The 19076-nt window shown below is 38.6% G+C and overlaps 2 protein-coding genes across 2 annotated transcripts in view; one reads left to right on the forward strand and one right to left on the reverse strand.

The window, feature by feature from the left end:
* The window catches only part of cdpf1 (cysteine rich DPF motif domain containing 1), a 68638-nt gene that overhangs the window by 14692 nt on the left and 34870 nt on the right, over positions 1-19076 (forward strand). The gene's annotated exons all lie outside the window — the stretch shown is intronic.
* The window catches only part of nampt1 (nicotinamide phosphoribosyltransferase 1), a 41028-nt gene that overhangs the window by 1877 nt on the left and 20075 nt on the right, over positions 1-19076 (reverse strand). Inside the window, exons 4-10 of the mRNA XM_078568405.1 lie at positions 13735-13863; positions 13411-13569; positions 12774-12910; positions 9378-9603; positions 8246-8365; positions 7106-7246; positions 6178-6312 (exon numbers count right to left, since the gene is read on the reverse strand). Coding sequence (XP_078424531.1) covers positions 6178-6312; positions 7106-7246; positions 8246-8365; positions 9378-9603; positions 12774-12910; positions 13411-13569; positions 13735-13863 — 1047 coding nt within the window. The remainder of the gene's footprint in view (positions 1-6177; positions 6313-7105; positions 7247-8245; positions 8366-9377; positions 9604-12773; positions 12911-13410; positions 13570-13734; positions 13864-19076) is intronic.

Genomic DNA, 19076 nt, shown 5'->3' on the forward strand with positions numbered 1-19076 from the left:
CCTTCATCGCAACTGTGACTCCACTGCAAAAGTATTTCATTGGCTGAAAATTGCTGAGAAATCGAGTAGTTATGAAGGGCATTATATAAATGCAAGTTTTTCTTCTCACTAATGCTCCATCTAAACTCAGTTCTTATCCACTTTATTTGCACATTCTCTAACATGCAACACAAAGTTATGTCATTCTTGCAATACCTTCCTGTTCATTAGATTTTTAAAAATTTGTTCTCAGGACCTGAATATTGCTGTCAAGGCCCCATTAATCAATCACCGAGTCGCCAAAGTGGTGGCAGGGGACAGTTTGCTTGAACTGTTGCAATTCTTCATTTCACTCCTACAATTGTGCAAGGAATTACAGGACATTGACAAAGGAATAACGTATTCAAGTCAGATGTGAAACTTGGAGAGAGCTTGGGAGATTGTGTTTCCCTGACATTACTGCTCTCATTCTTCCTTCTCATTCCACATCTTTTCTAAGTTAACTGAGCATTAAGAATTCACCATGCCACTTCTTTGCAAGCTACTACCTTGCCATAGCCACTTCCTTATGGACAATTACGCTTTACTCTTGGTTGTGCATTAGCAGTACCTCACAGAAGGAATCTGTAATAACTTTACCACAGTCACAGTGGTCTTTGAAATGAAGCATACAGACAACTACTCTGTACTCTAACAGGTAAGCAGAACAGCAAAATGTTCAAGGGGATTTATTTACCCAGAATGAGCAATTTTGCAATAGTGATCACTAATTCTACTTGAAGGAGAAAACCAGATAGAGGCCTTCATAAGCACATTATCTGTTTAAAACCTTTTTGCAAATTTAGAAAGTTGTTTCTGAATAGGAGGAAGGAGGACTTATTGGTGGTTAGGTGTGTCCTGTGCTTGAAATGATGAAACCCCATCACTGGACACATCTACTAAAACAATCCACAGCCATGGAAGGGTCAAGCCATTGAGAAACTACAATGTTTGTCAAAGAGTAAAAGAGAAACTGCATCTGTGGAATTGCTAATTTTTTTAATGGCCCCTCCAAGGGACTAAAAAGTACACTTCTCAGCAAACTCTACATTGTTGTTGTGTAAACAAATAAGCCATAAACTTGCATCCAAACCTTTGCTAATGCAATGATGTGATCCATATGAATAGTCCGATGAATAGTCCTGCATTATAACATTTGTAATGCAACTTCACTGTGGATTTCACTGTGTCTGCCAAGCATTACTTAGGAGGGAGGTGATCTATGGCACTTTGAAAGCAATTAAATCAAATGCTTGTTCTTTTAAAACAGGTTTATAATTTTGTTAGATGCAGTGCAAAGAAACTCGATCATGTGTTTTCATTTTAAATGATCTAACAAAATACATTAGTAAGGAGCAGGACACAAAGTACATTTTAGAAAAGCTGACTTGTACGAAAGGAGGCTGGAATTTAAATCTGGAAAACATTTGAAAAATCTCAGTTAACAATATGTATATTCAAAGCAGAGTTAAATCGATTTTTGATAGACAAGGAAGTCAAGGGTTACAAGGGAGCTGACAGGAAGGTGAAGTTGGGGGTCACAATTGGATCAGCCATTATGCGGGACAGGTTTCAAGAGGCTGAATGGCTTACTCCTGCTCCTAGTTCTTGTAAGGAAAAGCAGAAGATTGTCAAAGCCAGGTTGGCTTTAAGATAAATATTAAGCTATCCAAGCAATCTTCAAGAGAGATGGAAAATAAACATCTAAAAGGTCTGCCTTTGAAGACTTTATAAAACAGGGTTTTTCTTGACAGTGATCAAGATGTCAACCATACACAAATCTACATATTGTAAGTTTGACACAAGCTTCCTTACACATTATTTTGTTGTGCCAATACTTAAGAGTGAAAATTCCCATTGTGAAGATTAATAATTGTGAAAACCTTAGCTATTCAGAGGTCTGGGCACCTATTCCCAAATTATATGTTAAGTAAGTAAAGTGCTTTGCTTGAGATCAATAGATTCAGAGTGTCCATTCAGATACCAACCATGTTCTATTTTTGAAAATAGCCTCTGTTCATCTTTTGTGACACTCACCAGGCTTCTAAATAAACCGACAATGTCTTGCTCTCTGGGTACTACTCTATGTGCACAGAGCTTTGTCAGACTTCCCAGCAATTGGATGAGGCAACATTTCCTGAAGAGGATCTCAGTTATTTTTGAAAGACAGACATTTCAAAGTTCATCAACAGGGGCACCTCCAAAATAACAGGGAAGCCTCCCACACTTAAAAAGCCACTAGAAACATCTTTTAATTTGCAGCAATGGGTTACCTTGAAAGTTTAGCCATAACTAAAAGAAAACCTGTTAGTTAAACAGCAAAGGCTTTAAACAGGAGCTTCTCCAAAATCAGAAGCAGCAAGGACAATGACGAATTCCTGCTCTAAACATGCATCCCGAACCACCATTCTTCTGTTGATGTGAAACATGTGTCTTTTCCCACTCATCATCCTAACCCTCTAACTACTGAACATTCCTAACTTCTCTCTCCTCAATTCCCACTCCTGTTGCTCCCTCACCTGCAAAACATTATGTTGTTCAAGCTTGCCACTAATGTACAGGCAAACAGGAAATTGCCTAAGGGCCATGACAATTCTTAGTTGGATACATTACTGCCCCAACATTCTTGCGATTCGTCCAGTCCTGCTCCTATTGATGTTCCTCCCTCAGTCCATCCCATTTTTGCTGGAAAGCTGGGGTCTCAGCTTTTCAACAGATATAATAATGATTTGAATGAAGGGGTTATAGATACAAGTATGCAGATAACACTATATTAGGAGGCACAAGAAATTAAGATGGGAGTAGGATGTTATGAACAGACACAGAGACTAAGTTAGTGAACCAAACTATGCCATGTGTGGGAGGGAAGTGTGAGGGCATCCAAATTAGAATATTCTCTTAATGGTGAAAGACCGGGGGGATCGGAGGAGTAAAAAGGTATCCATTTGTACCAATTACTCAAAAAGTAATCAAAATAGAATATTGACCTTTACCTTATGAAAAGTGAGCAAGAGATGCTTCAGTTGTATAGCACCTAGTTAAACTTCATTTGAAATAGTGTGTGCAGTTTTGGACATTAAACTTAGCAAAAACATGTTGAGTCTTGGAGGAGGTACTGCACAGATTCATCCGAAGGAGCTACAATGTTTAAGCGTGGTTTGTATTTTTGTGAATTTAGATTGTTGAGTTGATCTAATCAACAGAGAATTGAGAACAAATGAGTAAAACCTGAAAATTAAATGCAACAAAAACAGAAAATGTTGGAAAAACTCAGCAGGTCGAGCAGCATTTGTGGAGAAAGGAACAGAGTTAACGTTTCGAGTCCGTATGACCCTTTTTCAGGGTCTTCAAAATTAAATGGCTTGGTTCTAAGAGTGAACTTGGAGGAAAATGTAACTGGGCTAATTAGTAAGTTTACATACGACACTAAGGTTGGAAGAGTTGCAGATAGTGAAGAGGATTGTCAAAGGATACAACGGGATATAGATTGGTTGGAGACTTGGGCGGAGAAATGGCAGATGGAGTTTAATCTGGACAAATGCGAGGTAATGCATTTTGGAAGGTCTAATACAGGCAGGAATTATACAGTAAATGGCAGAACCCTTAAGTGCATTGACGGGCAGAAGGATCCGGGCGTACAGGTCCACAGGTCACTGAAAGTGGCAACGCAGGTGGATAAGGTAGTCAGGAAGGTGTATGGTATGCTTGCCTTCATTGGCAGGGGTATTGAGTATAAAAGCTGGGAAGTCATGTTGCAGCTGTATAGAACCTTGGTTAGGCCATACTTGGAATATTGCGTGCAATTCTGGTCGCCACATTACCAGAAGGATATGGAGGCATTGGAGAGGGTCCAGAGGAGGTTTACCAGGATGCTGCCTGGTCTGGAGGTTATTAGTTATGAGGAGAGGTTGGAGAAACTCGGATTGTTCTCACTAGAGCGACGGAGATTGAGAGGCGACTTGATAGAAGTTTACAAAATTATGAGTGGCATGGACAGAATAGATAGTCAGAAGCTTTTTCCCAGGGTGGAAGAGTCAATTACATGGGGACATAGATTTAAGGTAGAGGAGAAAACTATAGAAGAGATGTGCGGGGCAAGTTTTTTTACGCAGAGGGTAGTGAGTGTCTGGAATTCGCTGCCAGAGGAGGTGGTGGAAGCAGGTACGATAGAGGTGTTTAAGAGGCAGCTTGACAAATACATGAATAGGATGGGAATAGAGGGATACGGACCCTGGAAGTGCAAAATGTTTTAGTTGACGGGCAATATGATCGGCGCAAGCTTGGAGGGCCGAAGGGCCTGTTCCTGTGCTGTACTTTCTTTGTTCTTTGAAATCAAAAAGCATCTTCACACACATTCCCACCACCAACTGTTAGGTCAATTTAACTTCCAAGACAAAGAAAGAAGGATATGGAGCAAAGATGGGTAAATGAAGTGGAGGTACAAATCAGCTATAATCCAATTGAACGACAGATTAGGCTTGAGGGACCCATGTTGCTAATTTATTTTTAAAGCACTTCAGTGCCATGATCTGCTTATGCTGATATATGTAGTTTAAAACCCATTGCCAGTTTAGCAAACTGGACCAGGACTGAAAACAGATCGACAACGGAGCAAGGGCATGAGTCGATGATAAGAGCAAGATTCTCATTTCAGGATTCTGTGCAGAAGAAGGTGAATTTGACAGGGGTAAATAAGGCACTCACATTCAGAGAGGCAAGGGTACCATAGCGCAGAGGAAGGTGGATACAGCAGTAAGGACAGCAGATACAGGGGTGAAGAGGGAAGGTGAGGGAATAGGAGGTATTTGGCATGCAATGGGAATGCTGTATTGTGGTGCGGGCGTTTGGTTTGTGGTCCATCTTAGGAAGGAAACTATGCAAGTGGTGAAACAGGGGCCGGGATTTTCCGGCCCCATCGCGGGCATGACGGCGCCCCAGCCAGAAGTCCATTGACTTGCGGCGGGACCGGAAGATCCCGGCGGCAGGTTGGTGCAGAAAATCCCGCTCAGGGAATGGGGGTGGAGGAATGAAATTTATGCCCACCATCTCTCCCCACACATTACTAATTCACCTACCAGCGGAGATATTCACAGTTTATACTTAAAAAAAAACATTTAGAATGGTTGATCTCCCCTTATTTATTCATCAAAAGAGAGGAAGTTAAGAAAAGTAAATTTGCTTTTCATTCTTGGAATGCAAGCAGGAAAGATATTGGAGCCATGGAATCAGGTGCCCAAAGCTCCTGATAATATTTAAAGTCTCAAATTCAGTATCACTTGTTTGCTTTTGTATTTAATACCATCATATATAAAAATGCAGAATCCAATTGGTTCCCCCCTGCCCCAACTCCATCCTGTCCCTCACCTTTCTGCTTGCACTCTCACCTTTAAAGATCCATGCATCTGCCTCCCTGATTCTCTGTTCCATTTTGTTAATAGAAATTTCCAATAATTCTATCCCACCTCCCAAATTACTATTTCACATTTCTCTGCATTAAACTGCCTCTATAACCCATTTTCCTGTCTACTAATCTAGGTGCTCCTGTGCTTTTCCTCACACTTTATTTAATACCAGCATCAACCATCTTGCACCTATACTCAAGTAATTTAACAGGAGCACACCACGACTTGTGTCAGCCAACCTGAATATTCCTTGTTCATTTACCCCTGCTTTTTGCATTCCCATCCCCAAATTACTTGTCTACATTCCCTGTTATATCATTTGCAACAAGTCTTTGTTCCCTCAACACCTACTCAAAATTCACATTTGAATATGCTGCATAACCTTTATGCATACACTTTAAGAGAAACGCTGCCTGTACATTTACTGCCATTTGGTTTGTACATAAATTTTCCACAAAATAATTAAGTTCACCTTGTGATACAGTTCAAGGTTCAGACTGATTTTTGGCAAAGCTCCTCAAATTAATAATTTCCTTAAATCAACAGGAATCGCGGGTACAATACTGGACTGGTTTTCTTGATTTTTTTTAAACTGGCATCGTTACTTAACAGTGGTAGAATACTGGAATGGGGAAGAAGTGTAGAATTCCACAAACGTCAACACTTTCTTCTAATCTACTGAATTAACCTTGGTATTCAGGTCATGTTAAGCTTTCCATGTTTTCGTGGCAGTAGAAAAAGGTACAAATTTACTTACAGGACTATTTTCTTCCAGCTCTCCTTTACCCTCTTCAAGTGTAACATAATCTCCTGAAGGAGTACAGTGCAAAGACAGACGCCCTTTCTTAGATCGCTTGTTTGGATCCATAACTGGATCTTTGAAAACATTTACCTAAAAATGAGTAAAGTCAATTTATAGACATGAAGTAGTACCATTTATAAACTGTAACTGTTTTCTAGTTCAAGTAATGAAAACATCCACACAAAAACCACTACTCAAAGATACATTTATGATATTACATCACAAGGATCAGCAAAGGTTGCAGGTTCATAAATGCTGTCCAATAACCAGCATTAAAAAATACATCTGTGAATCAGTCTGCCAACACTCCCTGTCTGCTGTCATATTGAAGAAAGGTAATATAGGGATGCTTTTTAAAAAATCACACTTTAGGTGAGCATTAGCAATAGGAGAAAACTGTTGTAGCTGTGAAGCACAACAGTGAATTAGATAGCTGTTTCAAATAGGCCGATTAAAAGGGCATCGAAAGTGAGGAGAGTGGCTTAGATTAGGTGCCATATGGAGGGGCAAAAACTGGCCTAGATGTTTCTGTGATTACGTTCTATGAAGTACCTAGTTTTACTGTTATAGCTTGATCAGCAGAATTGTGCAAAGTCAAGTCCAAAGTTTTAGTCTGCAATATTGAAGAGAAATGACATTTAGTGAACTGAGAACTCAAAGGTTACGTACAGTGCAATCAGCCGGAGTGAGCACTAAAGATATTAGCTTACTTATAGTTTTCAGTAGAGCAGTCCAAAGCATGCTTATATTTGATTGGATAGGGATTTGATTCATACACTGGATATATTGGCAAGTGTATGGATATCAAACCCAGAGTAATTTCTCTACCTAAACCTATAATTGTTTAAAATACAGTCCAACAACTCAATACAGCATGACATACCCCAAGTCCATTGGTTACCACGTAACTGCATTTGAAGGAACAATTCAGAAGATCTCTCGTCATCTTCTGCAGCAAAGCACCACCAGATCCAAAGGTAATGTTCTCAATACTCCATCTATGTTCTTTCATGCCTTGTACAATCTGAAAAACAATGCATACAACTTTTAGCCATTTACAGATAGCATGCTGCAAAATACCTCCTGATGAAGACAAGCATTCTGCCCATCTTAATTCAGCTACCTCTAACAATCCTGCACCCCTCCCATAGCTGCATCTAGTTGTTTCTTAAAGGCAAGAAGGTTTTTACTTCCATCATCCTAAGCAGAAGTCCTTTCTAAGTTAATTGTTCAGTATAAAGAAACTTCTGATGTCACTTTCAAGTTACTTTGATTGTTTGAAAACATGTTCTATTGTCTCTTTCCATGGTTTAATTTAAAATCATATTCTGGATCAACTTTTTCCATACCATTTACGATCCACACCTGAAAGAAGCCATTTTACCAGTACTTTAATGTCACCCTTATTTCCCCAACAACCAGAACAGGACGGAGTATTCAACGTATATCCTGACCAGGTTATAGTTTGACCAATATTTCCTTTGATCTGAAGTCTCCTGTTTTAGCTATGTAGTTCAATTGGTTTGTTCCCATTTCATTCTGCAAAAAATAAAAAAGCCTAAGAAATCATTGATTCTAAATAGTAAAAAGGTGCACAAAATCCACACTGCTGCCAAAGAATATGTTAAACTAAACATGGGCATGTAAATACAATAAAATGTACAGGAGCTAGTTTAAAACATGCACAAAGTTCCACTCACCCACTACCACTGCCCTTGCTTGCTTACTTTGGCTCCTATCCCAATGGTACAAGTTCAAAAATCAGTGTTTAAATTCCTCAATCTCACCAGTCTCCCCTCCACTCTCCTCCCTTAAAGTCCTTCTTAAAACCAATCAAGCCTTTTCGTCATCCGTCCCATCAACATCTGCTTTGGTGTGAAATAGATGTTGTTGCAGTATATTTAGCTTTGAGTGGTCATCTTTCAATCATGCAAATAGTTTCCGTAAAAACTCAGCCATTAGTATCTCTTGAAAAAATAACTGGATAGCAAAATCCGGTACGAGCTGGGCTGTGCACTCTTACCTCTTGCAGAGTGTTTATATCCACACCATCTCCCTGAATAATTCTCAAGTAAGGGGGAAGCACTTTATAACCTTTACAGTTCTCAGTTGGTGGAAATTTCCTTCCAAGGATCTCAAGAACCTGTTGGCCAGAAAATTGACAATTTGATAATTCAGCAACACAATACCAAAGATCAGTTATTTGACAGATCAGTTATTTGACTAGTTACTTCAAGATCAATCACAGCATCAAAATATCTCTTGCAAAACAATGAATTACGTATTATATTCAACAGTCTAATTCTTCTCTCCAATCTAAATTGAACCAGACCTGCCATTGACGCGGGTCCGGAACAGACCAATACAATTTGTAGGGGTGGAGCTGGGAACTGGGTTCCATAAATTCACATCTCTGGGGTCAAATCCAGCAAGTGATGAGATTCAAAACTTTCATAATCTGTTGGCACTATTTGAAAAATCTTAATCCAGATCAGAGTTGGCAAAATGACTTTCTCATCATGAGTGCCAACACTTAACAGTTTTCATCCTTTGTATCAGCATGAAACAAGAGACAACATTAGTTATGACATTTTAGGTTGATCCCAATGCTATTTTTTTTTTAGATCTTTTGGTAAATGAACCCCTGTAGGAAATCCTTGCAAATAATACCAGTAATTTAGTTTCACTTTATAGGCAAGATATGTACAAACCCACAAAGTAATGCTAATCTGATTTTCTGCTTAAAAATTTGAGGGGGAGGTATTTGGTTTAGAATACTCCCATCTCATTCTGAAGAAAATATGGTAACATTCATATTGTTACATGCCAGAAAAAGTCTCAGCAGTTTCACGTGTGCATAGTTTTGGTTTGCTTTCCTACAGTCCTAGGTCAATTCCAACACTTAAAGAAACCCCTAATTTTAGTGTCTAACTTCAGGTGCAATTGGAACTAATCAACTGGAGGAATTAGGTCAGCCTGAGCCACTGAAGAGTTGGAATTCTGTTAAAATAAACACTGAATATAAGTGAGAAGTTCCCATACAAGTATATTAAACTTGCACTTTTAAAAAAATATATACATCAACACTTGTCATATTTTAACAGAGGGAATTATAAACAAGGAACTATACTCTAAACAGGAGATAAACATATTACCTGTAAAACTGTATCAAGTGGATTTCCTGAATCTGGCCGAATAATAAGTGGGGCTCCAGGGCTTCTTGCTTCTATTGAACTTTTCAAGTACTCACCCCAGATTTTTTCACAAGCATTATAAATGTCATAACTATCACTGACAATTGATACAGGAACAGTGGAAAACTTCTTCATTATGTGTTCAAAGGCATCTTTTTCACAGTCTTTTCCCCATGCTGTAATTGTACTGCTCAAAGAAACAAAATACAGAAACCATTCAAGAAACATCCAAATGACAGACCAACATATGATTGTTATGGCACAGCTGATGGTAAATGCTGAGCTGCTCAAATCCCAAAGGGAAGCCTGAAACAGCTACCACAACTCAGAATCAGAGTGCAGAAGAGGCCCTTCGGCCCATCGAATCTGTACCGACATGAGAGAAATACCTGACCTACCTACCTAATCCCATTTACCAGCACTCGGCCCATAGCCTTGAATGTTATGACGTGCCAAGTGCTCATCCAGGTACTATTTAAAGGATGTGAGGCAACCCGCCTCCACCACCCTCCCAGGCAGTGCATTCCAGACCGTCACCACCCTCTGGGTAAAAAAGTTTTTCTTCACATTCCCCCTAAACCTCCTGCCTCTCACCTTGAACTTATGCCCCTTCGTGACTGACCCTTCAACTAAGGGGAACAGCTGCTCCCTATCCACCCTGTCCATGCCCCTCATAATCTTGTACACCTCGATCAGGTTGCCCCCTCAGTCTTCTCTGCTCCAACAAAAACAACCCAAGTCTATACGACCTCTCTACAGAACTTAAATGTTTCATCCCAGGCAATATCCTGGTGAATCTCCTCTGCACCCCCTCCAGTGCAATCACATCCTTCCGATAATGTGGCGAACACAACTGCACACACTACTGCAGCTGTGGCCTCACCAAGGTTCTATACAACTCCAACATGATCTCCCTACTTTTGTAATCTATGCCTCGATTGATAAAGGCAAGTGTCCCATATGCCTTTTTCACCACCCCACTAACATGCCCCTCCGCCTTCAGAGACCTATGGACACACACGCTTTGTTCCTCAGAACTTCCTAGTGTCATGCCGTTCATTGATTACTTCCTTGTCAAATTGCTCCTTCCAAAGTGTATCACCTCACACTTTTCAGGGTTAAATTCCATCTGCCACTTATCTGCCCATTTGACCATCTCGTCTATATCTTCCTGTAGCCCAAGACACTCAACCTCACTGTTAAACACATGGCCAATCTTTGTGTCATCCGCAAACTTACTAATCATAGCCCCCCCCAGAATCAAATATGTTGTTTATATAAATGACGAATAATAGGGGACCCAGCACAGATCCCTGTGGTATGCCACTCGACGCTGGCTTCCAATCACTAAAGCATTCTTCTGTCATCACCCTCTGTCTCCTACAACTAAGCCAATTTTGAATCCACCTTATCAAATTACCCTGTATCCCACATGCATTTACCTTCTTTATAAGTCTCCCATGTGGGACCTTGTCAAAGGCTTTGCTGAAATCCATATAAACTACATCAACTTCACTACCCTCATCTGCACACCTGGTCACCTACTCAAAATATTCAATCAAATTAGTTAGGTATGACCTCCCTCTGACAAAGCCATGCTGACTATCCCTGATCAAACCTTGCCTCTCCAAGTGGAGATAGATTCTCTCCTTCAGAATTTTCTCCAATAGTTTCCCTACCACCGACGTGAGACTCAACTATTTTGCAACTTCTACATACTTCGAGATGCGGGCTTTGAATTCAATAAAAAGGCCACCAAGTCTTATAGGTTTCTTACAAAACTAAATTAAACCTTTATTAAACAAAAAAATATCTTTAAGCTCATACAGGTTTACAAATTAGTACCATAATAACTTCTAGTTCTGCTGATTAATCTAACTCCCAAATACACTTCTGTTAAGGCAACAGTAAAACAGATTTAAACAGACCCAGACAAAGTGCACACCCTGGACAGTCGAATTCAGAGTGAGTGTTCTCAGCTTCGGTTCCTTGTGGACAGCAGCTTGAGGCTTTTCACACTTGTGTTTGATCTTAAAATGCCTTGTCTTACACACAACCTTTTCTCCTTTATACATATTTTCCCCATTGAATGCAAATTCCCATTGTTTCACTATGTCTTTGGACTTTACCTCTCTAATAATAAAAATCTATCATAGTACCAATTTTACCAGTAATCTTTGGGAAAAATAAGCACACGGTTTCTTAACTTCTTCTGGCTAGGTGAAACATTTCACCCCCTCTTTTGAATTCAAGCTAGTCTGGTTTATTTAAAAGTTGCAAATGTTCCCTTTACACCTCACTCTAAAACTTTCCCCATGTTTACCTACTTAACGTTTCAAACGTAGCCTATCTTCTGATACAAAGCCTTCAGACCAGCTGCCTTTAATTCAATTAAGTCACACACACAGACCCCACTATTACTCTACAATAAATTCCAATAACATTATGAAAATTATTATATCTTCCTGACAATGATGCAAGCTGGTATAGTTGTAAAAAAGGACAAGTTCAAGATTTAATAAATCATCAGAATTAAGTCAACAAAGCTCCTCAAAACAATAATGTGGAGAACAAGTATTTTTAAGCAATCTCAATGACTCATTGCTCTCATCAGCTCTTCAGTACAGAAACAAGTAAAATCACAGGAAACTTTGTAAGATGAAGTTTACAGTAAGATAGAGAATGAAACAATAGTACAGCAAGGTGATATGAAGATTGAAACTTCTGTAAGATGAATTAAGGGCAGGTAGCAGTTGGAGAACCCTGAGGATTTATATATTTAAAATGTAAAAAGTTTCAGTCAGTCTGTCCTGCAAAGAGTAAGTGATAGATGTGCAAAGGGGTTCAGATCATAGACCTTTATTCAGACTATCATCGTGATTAGTATCATATCTGGCTTGTGTTTAAAAATATAAAACGGGGGACATAAACAAATTCTTGCATTCTCAGAATGAAGAACTATGCAGAGTTAAGAACTTCTCTTCTACTCCCAGATAAGTAAAATAAACTTTTTCAATCAGAATATAAATGAGAATTCAAAATAGGAGACTTACAAACCGTTCTTTGAGATAAAGATAAAGATTAAATAGAATGAGGTTTTGTTAAAAAGCAAGGGGTGTTTACAGATTCAGTTGTCTCCAAAAGTGATCACAACATTCATTTATTCATATAAGATGCATCAAATTAGGTTTAAGGGAATCGTAGTAACATTCCTATGTGGAAATGTGATTTTCCAAGTTACAAGTCCTACTCACGACTGCTTCGTAAAATGTTTCTCATAGCATTGTGTGCGAAATTTACTGCCTTAAAATTCGAATGCAGCTTCCCAATTCTAAGTTAAATTATGGAAATGCTCACCTGTGTTCTGCTGCTGGTACTGAAAAGCCTGGCACTGGGTCCTTTGTTCCATAATACTTCTTGATGACCGTGATCCCTGCAACAGTGTCTGTTCCTTTGAAGTTTACTAGATGAGAAGATGCCCCAATTCCTGCCGTCTAAAAGAAATATTAAATTATGACATGCAGGAGATTAAATTGAGCTGTACGAAATTTAATCATGGTTTTGGAATAAATGCCTATTCAAACTACATTATCTCAGCACAGCTCAATTAATTAATTTATTTATCATTATTTTTTTTTAAAACAGGCACCATTAGTTTTAATTCAGCTAATTTAGCTTTTCACCAAGCCCCATGTGTCCTGATCATGCAATCTTTCCAACAGTAGCAAGGTGGGTGATCATAATTTTCCACAAGATTCAGATCCCAACCATTCATCTCATTACGCAAACACATTGTGTATAACTCCAGAGCAGTGTTAACACAGGACTGCAACTAAGTCACCAATTGTTCTGTTAGACAGAGAATCACAAGTAAAAAGAGGTTTTATGAACTTAAGACCTCTGCTTTCTTAATCTAGCTCTTAGCCAAGCCATCATGTATATTCAGTTAAAGTTCTACTGATAAAACACATGGGTCATTGCACAAAGTCTTTACCTCTTGTGATGAAACCCCTCTGTAACCAAAGTCATGAAGCTTGTACTCCAGGCCATCTAAATTACCAGCAGTCTGCATCAAGTACTTGGCTAAAATTTTCTTCTGTTCTCTGGAATTCGTGGCCACAGAGATTGGATACCAAGTTTGAACAAGAATTGTCTGGAAGCAAAAATAAAAAGGAAGTGCAATGTCACTGTTGCCAGGACTGATTCTGTCCACATCCAAATCATGGAGATTAAGGGCAAAACTGCATAAAATTAGATGAGACTGAATATCCTGCAAATATTTTACTTACTTTCCATAGAAACAGAAGGGCATACATACCTCAACCCAGTTAGTCAGCCAATAGCATTCTGGATCTGTATTTTCAACCGTAAAAAGGACATTTCCCCGAGGGATGACACTTCCTTCAGGAACAGCCTTTATTTCTATTGGAAGGTGACCATCATGTTTCTAAATACAGAATCAAAATCCAAAACAACATATTTTCAACATTTTTGTATAATTTTGAAAAAGAGAGTTATAATTTTCATATACTTTGAAAAATTGGTGAAAATCATAGGAAAACTATCCAAATTCACGTACATTTTACTCCATCAAGAACACCACCCTATTTATTAAGCTAAGGAAGGCAATTAATTTGAATGTGTTTTAAATTGCTTACTCAAAAGGGTGAAGGAAAAATACTGGTTCAAAACCTTACAGCCTTGCTCAGAAGAAATGTCATTTTAATAGCCCCAGCAGCATGGTACAAAATATTCAATCGACCTACATCTTTAAAACACCTGCATTTTTCTTTGGGGGTGGGTGGGAATGGAGGGGAGAAACAGGGAAAAGCATAATTTATTGCATTACATACTTAAAATCTTGTTGTGAAATATCCTACCAAGTGGAAGGCAAAGGTCATAATGGCAATAGGAAAATCACATCAAACATGTGTTCAGTAAAGCAATGAATGGTCTTTTGGCTAACATGGATACTTTAAATGTGTCATTGTTGTTGTAGAAGCCAAGGTTTACTAAACTGGCTTTTGGCTGGATTATACAATTGCCATTTTGGCCAGTGTCTCATAAGAAGCTGGCCCAATCTAAGCAGCTTATTAAATTGAGCAATCGGAACGTCAGAATACAGTACATCCAACTTTTAAATATTACAACTTAGCTGTTTAAAAAGCACATCTGTGACCTTCAGCATCTCTTTGGAAGGGAAGGTAACAATGTCCAAGGAAAGTTGTTATAGAACAATTGCTCCCCATTTCAATTTCCAGTACATGTCTGTCTGTGGGACTTCAGTCTTTTTTTTGAGGGCTTTTAGTCCAATGATAGAAAGGTTTATGCATGTTAAGCCTGGTTTACCTAATTTTTTAACCAAATCTCTACCTTATTCCTAACTTGGTATTAATACAGAAAAAGAAAATTCACAGCACAATCTACATTTGCCAAGAGTCTACTCTCTTTATTGAGGAAAATTTCTAATCCATCTAATGAGAAAAATGGCCTCCAACTCGGGGGAAAGAACTTTTCTGTGGCTTTCATTGTGAACATAAAATAGGAGTAGACCAAACAGCCCATTGAGCCCTGTCTGCCATTCAATACGATCATGACTGATGATCTGCCTCATTGTATAATCTGAATCCACTTTCCCACCCACTTACTATAGCCCCAGATTCCGAGACACCAAAAATCTGCCTATCTCAGCCTCCAATGCAATCAATGACCCACAACACTCTGGGAAGAGAATTCCAAAGTTTCACAACCCTCCAAGTGAAGAAGTTTCTCCTAGTCTCAGTCCTAAATGATCGACTCTTTACCCTGAGACTGTGCCCCAGTGTTCTTGATTCGCCACCAAGGGAAACGATGTTGCAGTATCTACCCTGTGCAGCCCCTTCAGAATGTTGTATGTTTCAATGAGATCACCTCATTCTTTTAAAGTCCAGACAACATAGGGCCAATTTACTCAGGCTCTTATCATAGGACAACAACCTCATCCCAGGACAACACCCTCATTCCAGGAACCAATCTAGTGAACCTTTGTTGCACCACCTTCAGTGTGGGTATATCCTTCCTTAAATAGGGAGACCAAAACTGAGTACAGTACTCCAAATGTGGTCTCATCAAAGCCCCATACAATTTTAGCAAGACTTCTTTGCAATAAAGGCCAACATGCCATTTACCTCTCTAATAGCTTGCTGTACTTGTATGCTATTTTTTGCATTCCTTGTATGAGTACATTAAAGTCTCTCAACATCAACTTTACAAGTTTCACATCTTTTAAAAATATTCTGCATTTTTGTTCTTACTACCAAAGTGAATATCCTCACATTTCCCCAATATATACTCCATTCATTTATTCTATCTATATCTCTTTGTAGTTTCTGTCCTCCTCATAGCTTATAGATTCCTACCTAGGTTTGTATCATAAACAAACTTAGATACATGACTCTGTCTCTTTGTCTAAGTTGGCCCCAGCACTGACACTTGCGGCACTCCACTAGTCACAGCCTGCCACATTAAAAGTACTTCTTTCATCCCCGCTTCCTGTCAGTTAACCAATCCTCTATCAATGCTAATAGATTGCCCTCAACTCCATGCACCCTTATCTTGTATATTAGCCTTTTGGAAATCCAAGCATACTGCATCTGGGTTCACCTTTATCTACCCTACTAGTTACGTCCTCAAAGAACTCTTAATAAGTTTGTCAAACATGATTTTCCTTTCATATAACCACCTTGACTTTGTCTGATCATAACTATGTACTTAGAAAATCATAGTATGTCTTTTTTAATAATGGATTCCAGCATTTTTCTGATGACTGATGTCAGGTTAACATGCCTGTAGTTCCTTCTTGAATAGCTGTGTTACATTCGCTAACAACAAATCTGCTAATCTAGGGAACTTTAGAAAATAATAACATCCATTATCTGTGCAGCTACTTCTTTCAGAATCCTAGGATGTACGTCAACAGGTCCTAGGGATTTGCTGGATTTTAGTCCTGGTTCCTCAAGCTTCTATAATACTTTTTCTCTGTTGTTATTATCTTAAGTTTCTCACTCTTGGCTGCCCTCTATTTATCCTATGTAATGTTTGTCTTCCACCGTGAAGACAGACAAAATATTTGCTCAATGTCTGCCTTTTCATCATTCTCTATCAATTTCATCCCAATTATGTTGGTCCACAATTGGGACCAACATTTACTTTTAATTACGCTCTTTTTAATAGGTTTGTAAGAGCTTTCACAATTGTTTTTTTTTATATTCCTGGCTACTTTCCTCCCATATTCTATTTTTTCCCCTCATCTTCAACTTTTTGGTCACCCTTTGTTGAATTCTAAAATACTCCCAATCCTCAGGCTTCTTTGCAATATTATTATAAGCCTCTTCTTTCAAACTAATACTATCAATAACATCCTTAATAAGGTACTGATGGTTCTTTTGCGCTGAGTTTTTGTTTTTCAATGGAATGTATTTTTGTTGAACATTTTGAATTGCTTCTTTAAATGTTTCCCAATGTTTATTTACCACCATACCTTTTAGTCATTTACCCAATCAATCTTAGCCAGCTTTCTCCTCATACCTTTCTAATTGGCTTTAAGTTTAAGATTCTTGTTTGTGATTGGAGTATGTTTTATTTAAACTTAATATGGAATTCATTTGTATTATGATCCGTTTTCCCCAGAGGATCTTTTTACTATGAGATTACGAACTAACCCTGCCTCATTGCACAACACTGGGGTTAAAATAGTTTTATCGATGGTTGGTTCCACTATTGCAAGAGCATTCTACAATCTTATTCTCCAGACTATCTTTGCCAATTCTTTTGTCTAGTCTATAAGAAGATTAATGTCCCCTACAATTATCACTATGCCTGTTACAAGCTCCAATTATTTCTTGCTAAATATTCTGTCAAATGATATAACTGCTGTTCAGGAGTCTATAGACTACTCAAACCAGTGGTTCCTGATCTTTTTATTTCTAATCGCCACTGATATGTATTCTACTTCTTGATCTTCTGGGCCAAGATTCTTTCTTACTACTGTGCTTATGTTGTCCTTTGGTATGAGGGCTGACCCTCCTCCTCTTCTATTCTGCCTGTCTTTTCATAACGTTTTGTACTCTAGAATATTCATTTCCCAAATTTGGTCACCTTGTAATCATGTGTCTGCAATGGCAATTAGATCTAAACTATTTATCTGGATTTGTGCCGCTAGTTCATCTACCTTATTGTAATGCCTTGGGCAATCAGCTCAATGGCCTTTAATTTTTTTTAATACTATCCCTTATATGGATCTTAGTCACTGATGCACTATTATTGTTAAACTCTGTCTTTCAGAACATAACTTGTATGCTTTCCAGTATATTGCACATAATAGACTTAGCTCCATTGGACCTCTCTTCCGTCAAAATTGTCAACTTATCTAATATTATCCTGGAGGGCAAAGCTAACCCAGCTTCTTTTTGCAATCAACACCAATATCTTTAAACCCCTTTCCACTGCTCTATGTTGCTAACAAGTGTAAAAAGCTCATGGATCTATCACCAAGATAGGACGGAGGCAGTAGAATGGATGGTCTCTATTTCTTACCCAAGCTAAACCTAACTCCAGTCTGCTTTGAACTCCCATCTCTAGTTTTGTTCCCATCCTATGTCCTTTCAGTCTTACCTAGTGCAGGAGATCCACTTCTCAGCCCCATTCCAAATACTTACCAACTTGCCTTCTTGGCCCCAAAGTAACTATCGTGATAAGTGGTTCGTGCTAAACAACTACTGTTTCCCTCTTTCAAAATCACTGTCATTCAGCCCCCTCCAAAAAACAAAAGCCCTTTCGACCCCTTCAGTTCTTGCAAACTACTGCACCATCTAGAACCTCCCTTTCTAAAAGGTCTTAAATAATTGTTGCCTCCTTTAAGATTCTCCTTAAGACCTACCTCTTTAAGGAAGTCTTAAAACCATCCCTCCTAATGTCTCCTTCGGTTCAGCATTTTTTTTTAAACAACTGACAGCTTAGAACATTTTTGCACATTAAAAAACACTCTATAATTGCAAGTTGTTTATACTGTTTATTAAAAAGACTATAGTCTCAAATATAGTTTTCAAATTCTCTTCATAAGGTCTATGCAGAGTTTTAATGCTATACTGGTAAACTCTCAGGAATTCAATTATAGCAATTGAATTTGACTAATTGCCTGCACCAATTCTACCCAAGTCCAAATAAGTTGGCTCTAAACAGAGAAGCACCACATGTGCTCCTACTTGGTAGCAGGAGCTAACAATGTGCCAGAATTCAATACACTCATTCAGCCTTTACTCTGCACCTAACTACCACAAGCTGGATACATAATGGTCAAGCTGATTTAATGCCAGCATAGAAATGTTGAATGAGGTACTATTATTCAACATGTCTCACCCAAGCCAGGTAACCACTCACTTCTTCCCTCTCAAATGCAAGATTATCTTTTTGAAGATGCAATACTCACCACTGCATATAACATTCTAAATAGGCACAAAAGCTAAAAATGTTCCATTTAAATCCAGGCCTTTATTTGTATTCTAATTTTAGCCTCTCACTAACTTAATGGAGTGACTGGTGAATCACTCCAAGATCTTAACCATCCTCCACTTTTACTGATGCCGACCGATTTGTTGCGTGTGCATTCAAATGTTTCATGTT

The sequence above is a fragment of the Cetorhinus maximus genome, chromosome 22, assembly GCF_964194155.1.
Source record: "Cetorhinus maximus chromosome 22, sCetMax3.hap1.1, whole genome shotgun sequence".
Taxonomy (NCBI): Eukaryota; Metazoa; Chordata; class Chondrichthyes; order Lamniformes; family Cetorhinidae; genus Cetorhinus; species Cetorhinus maximus.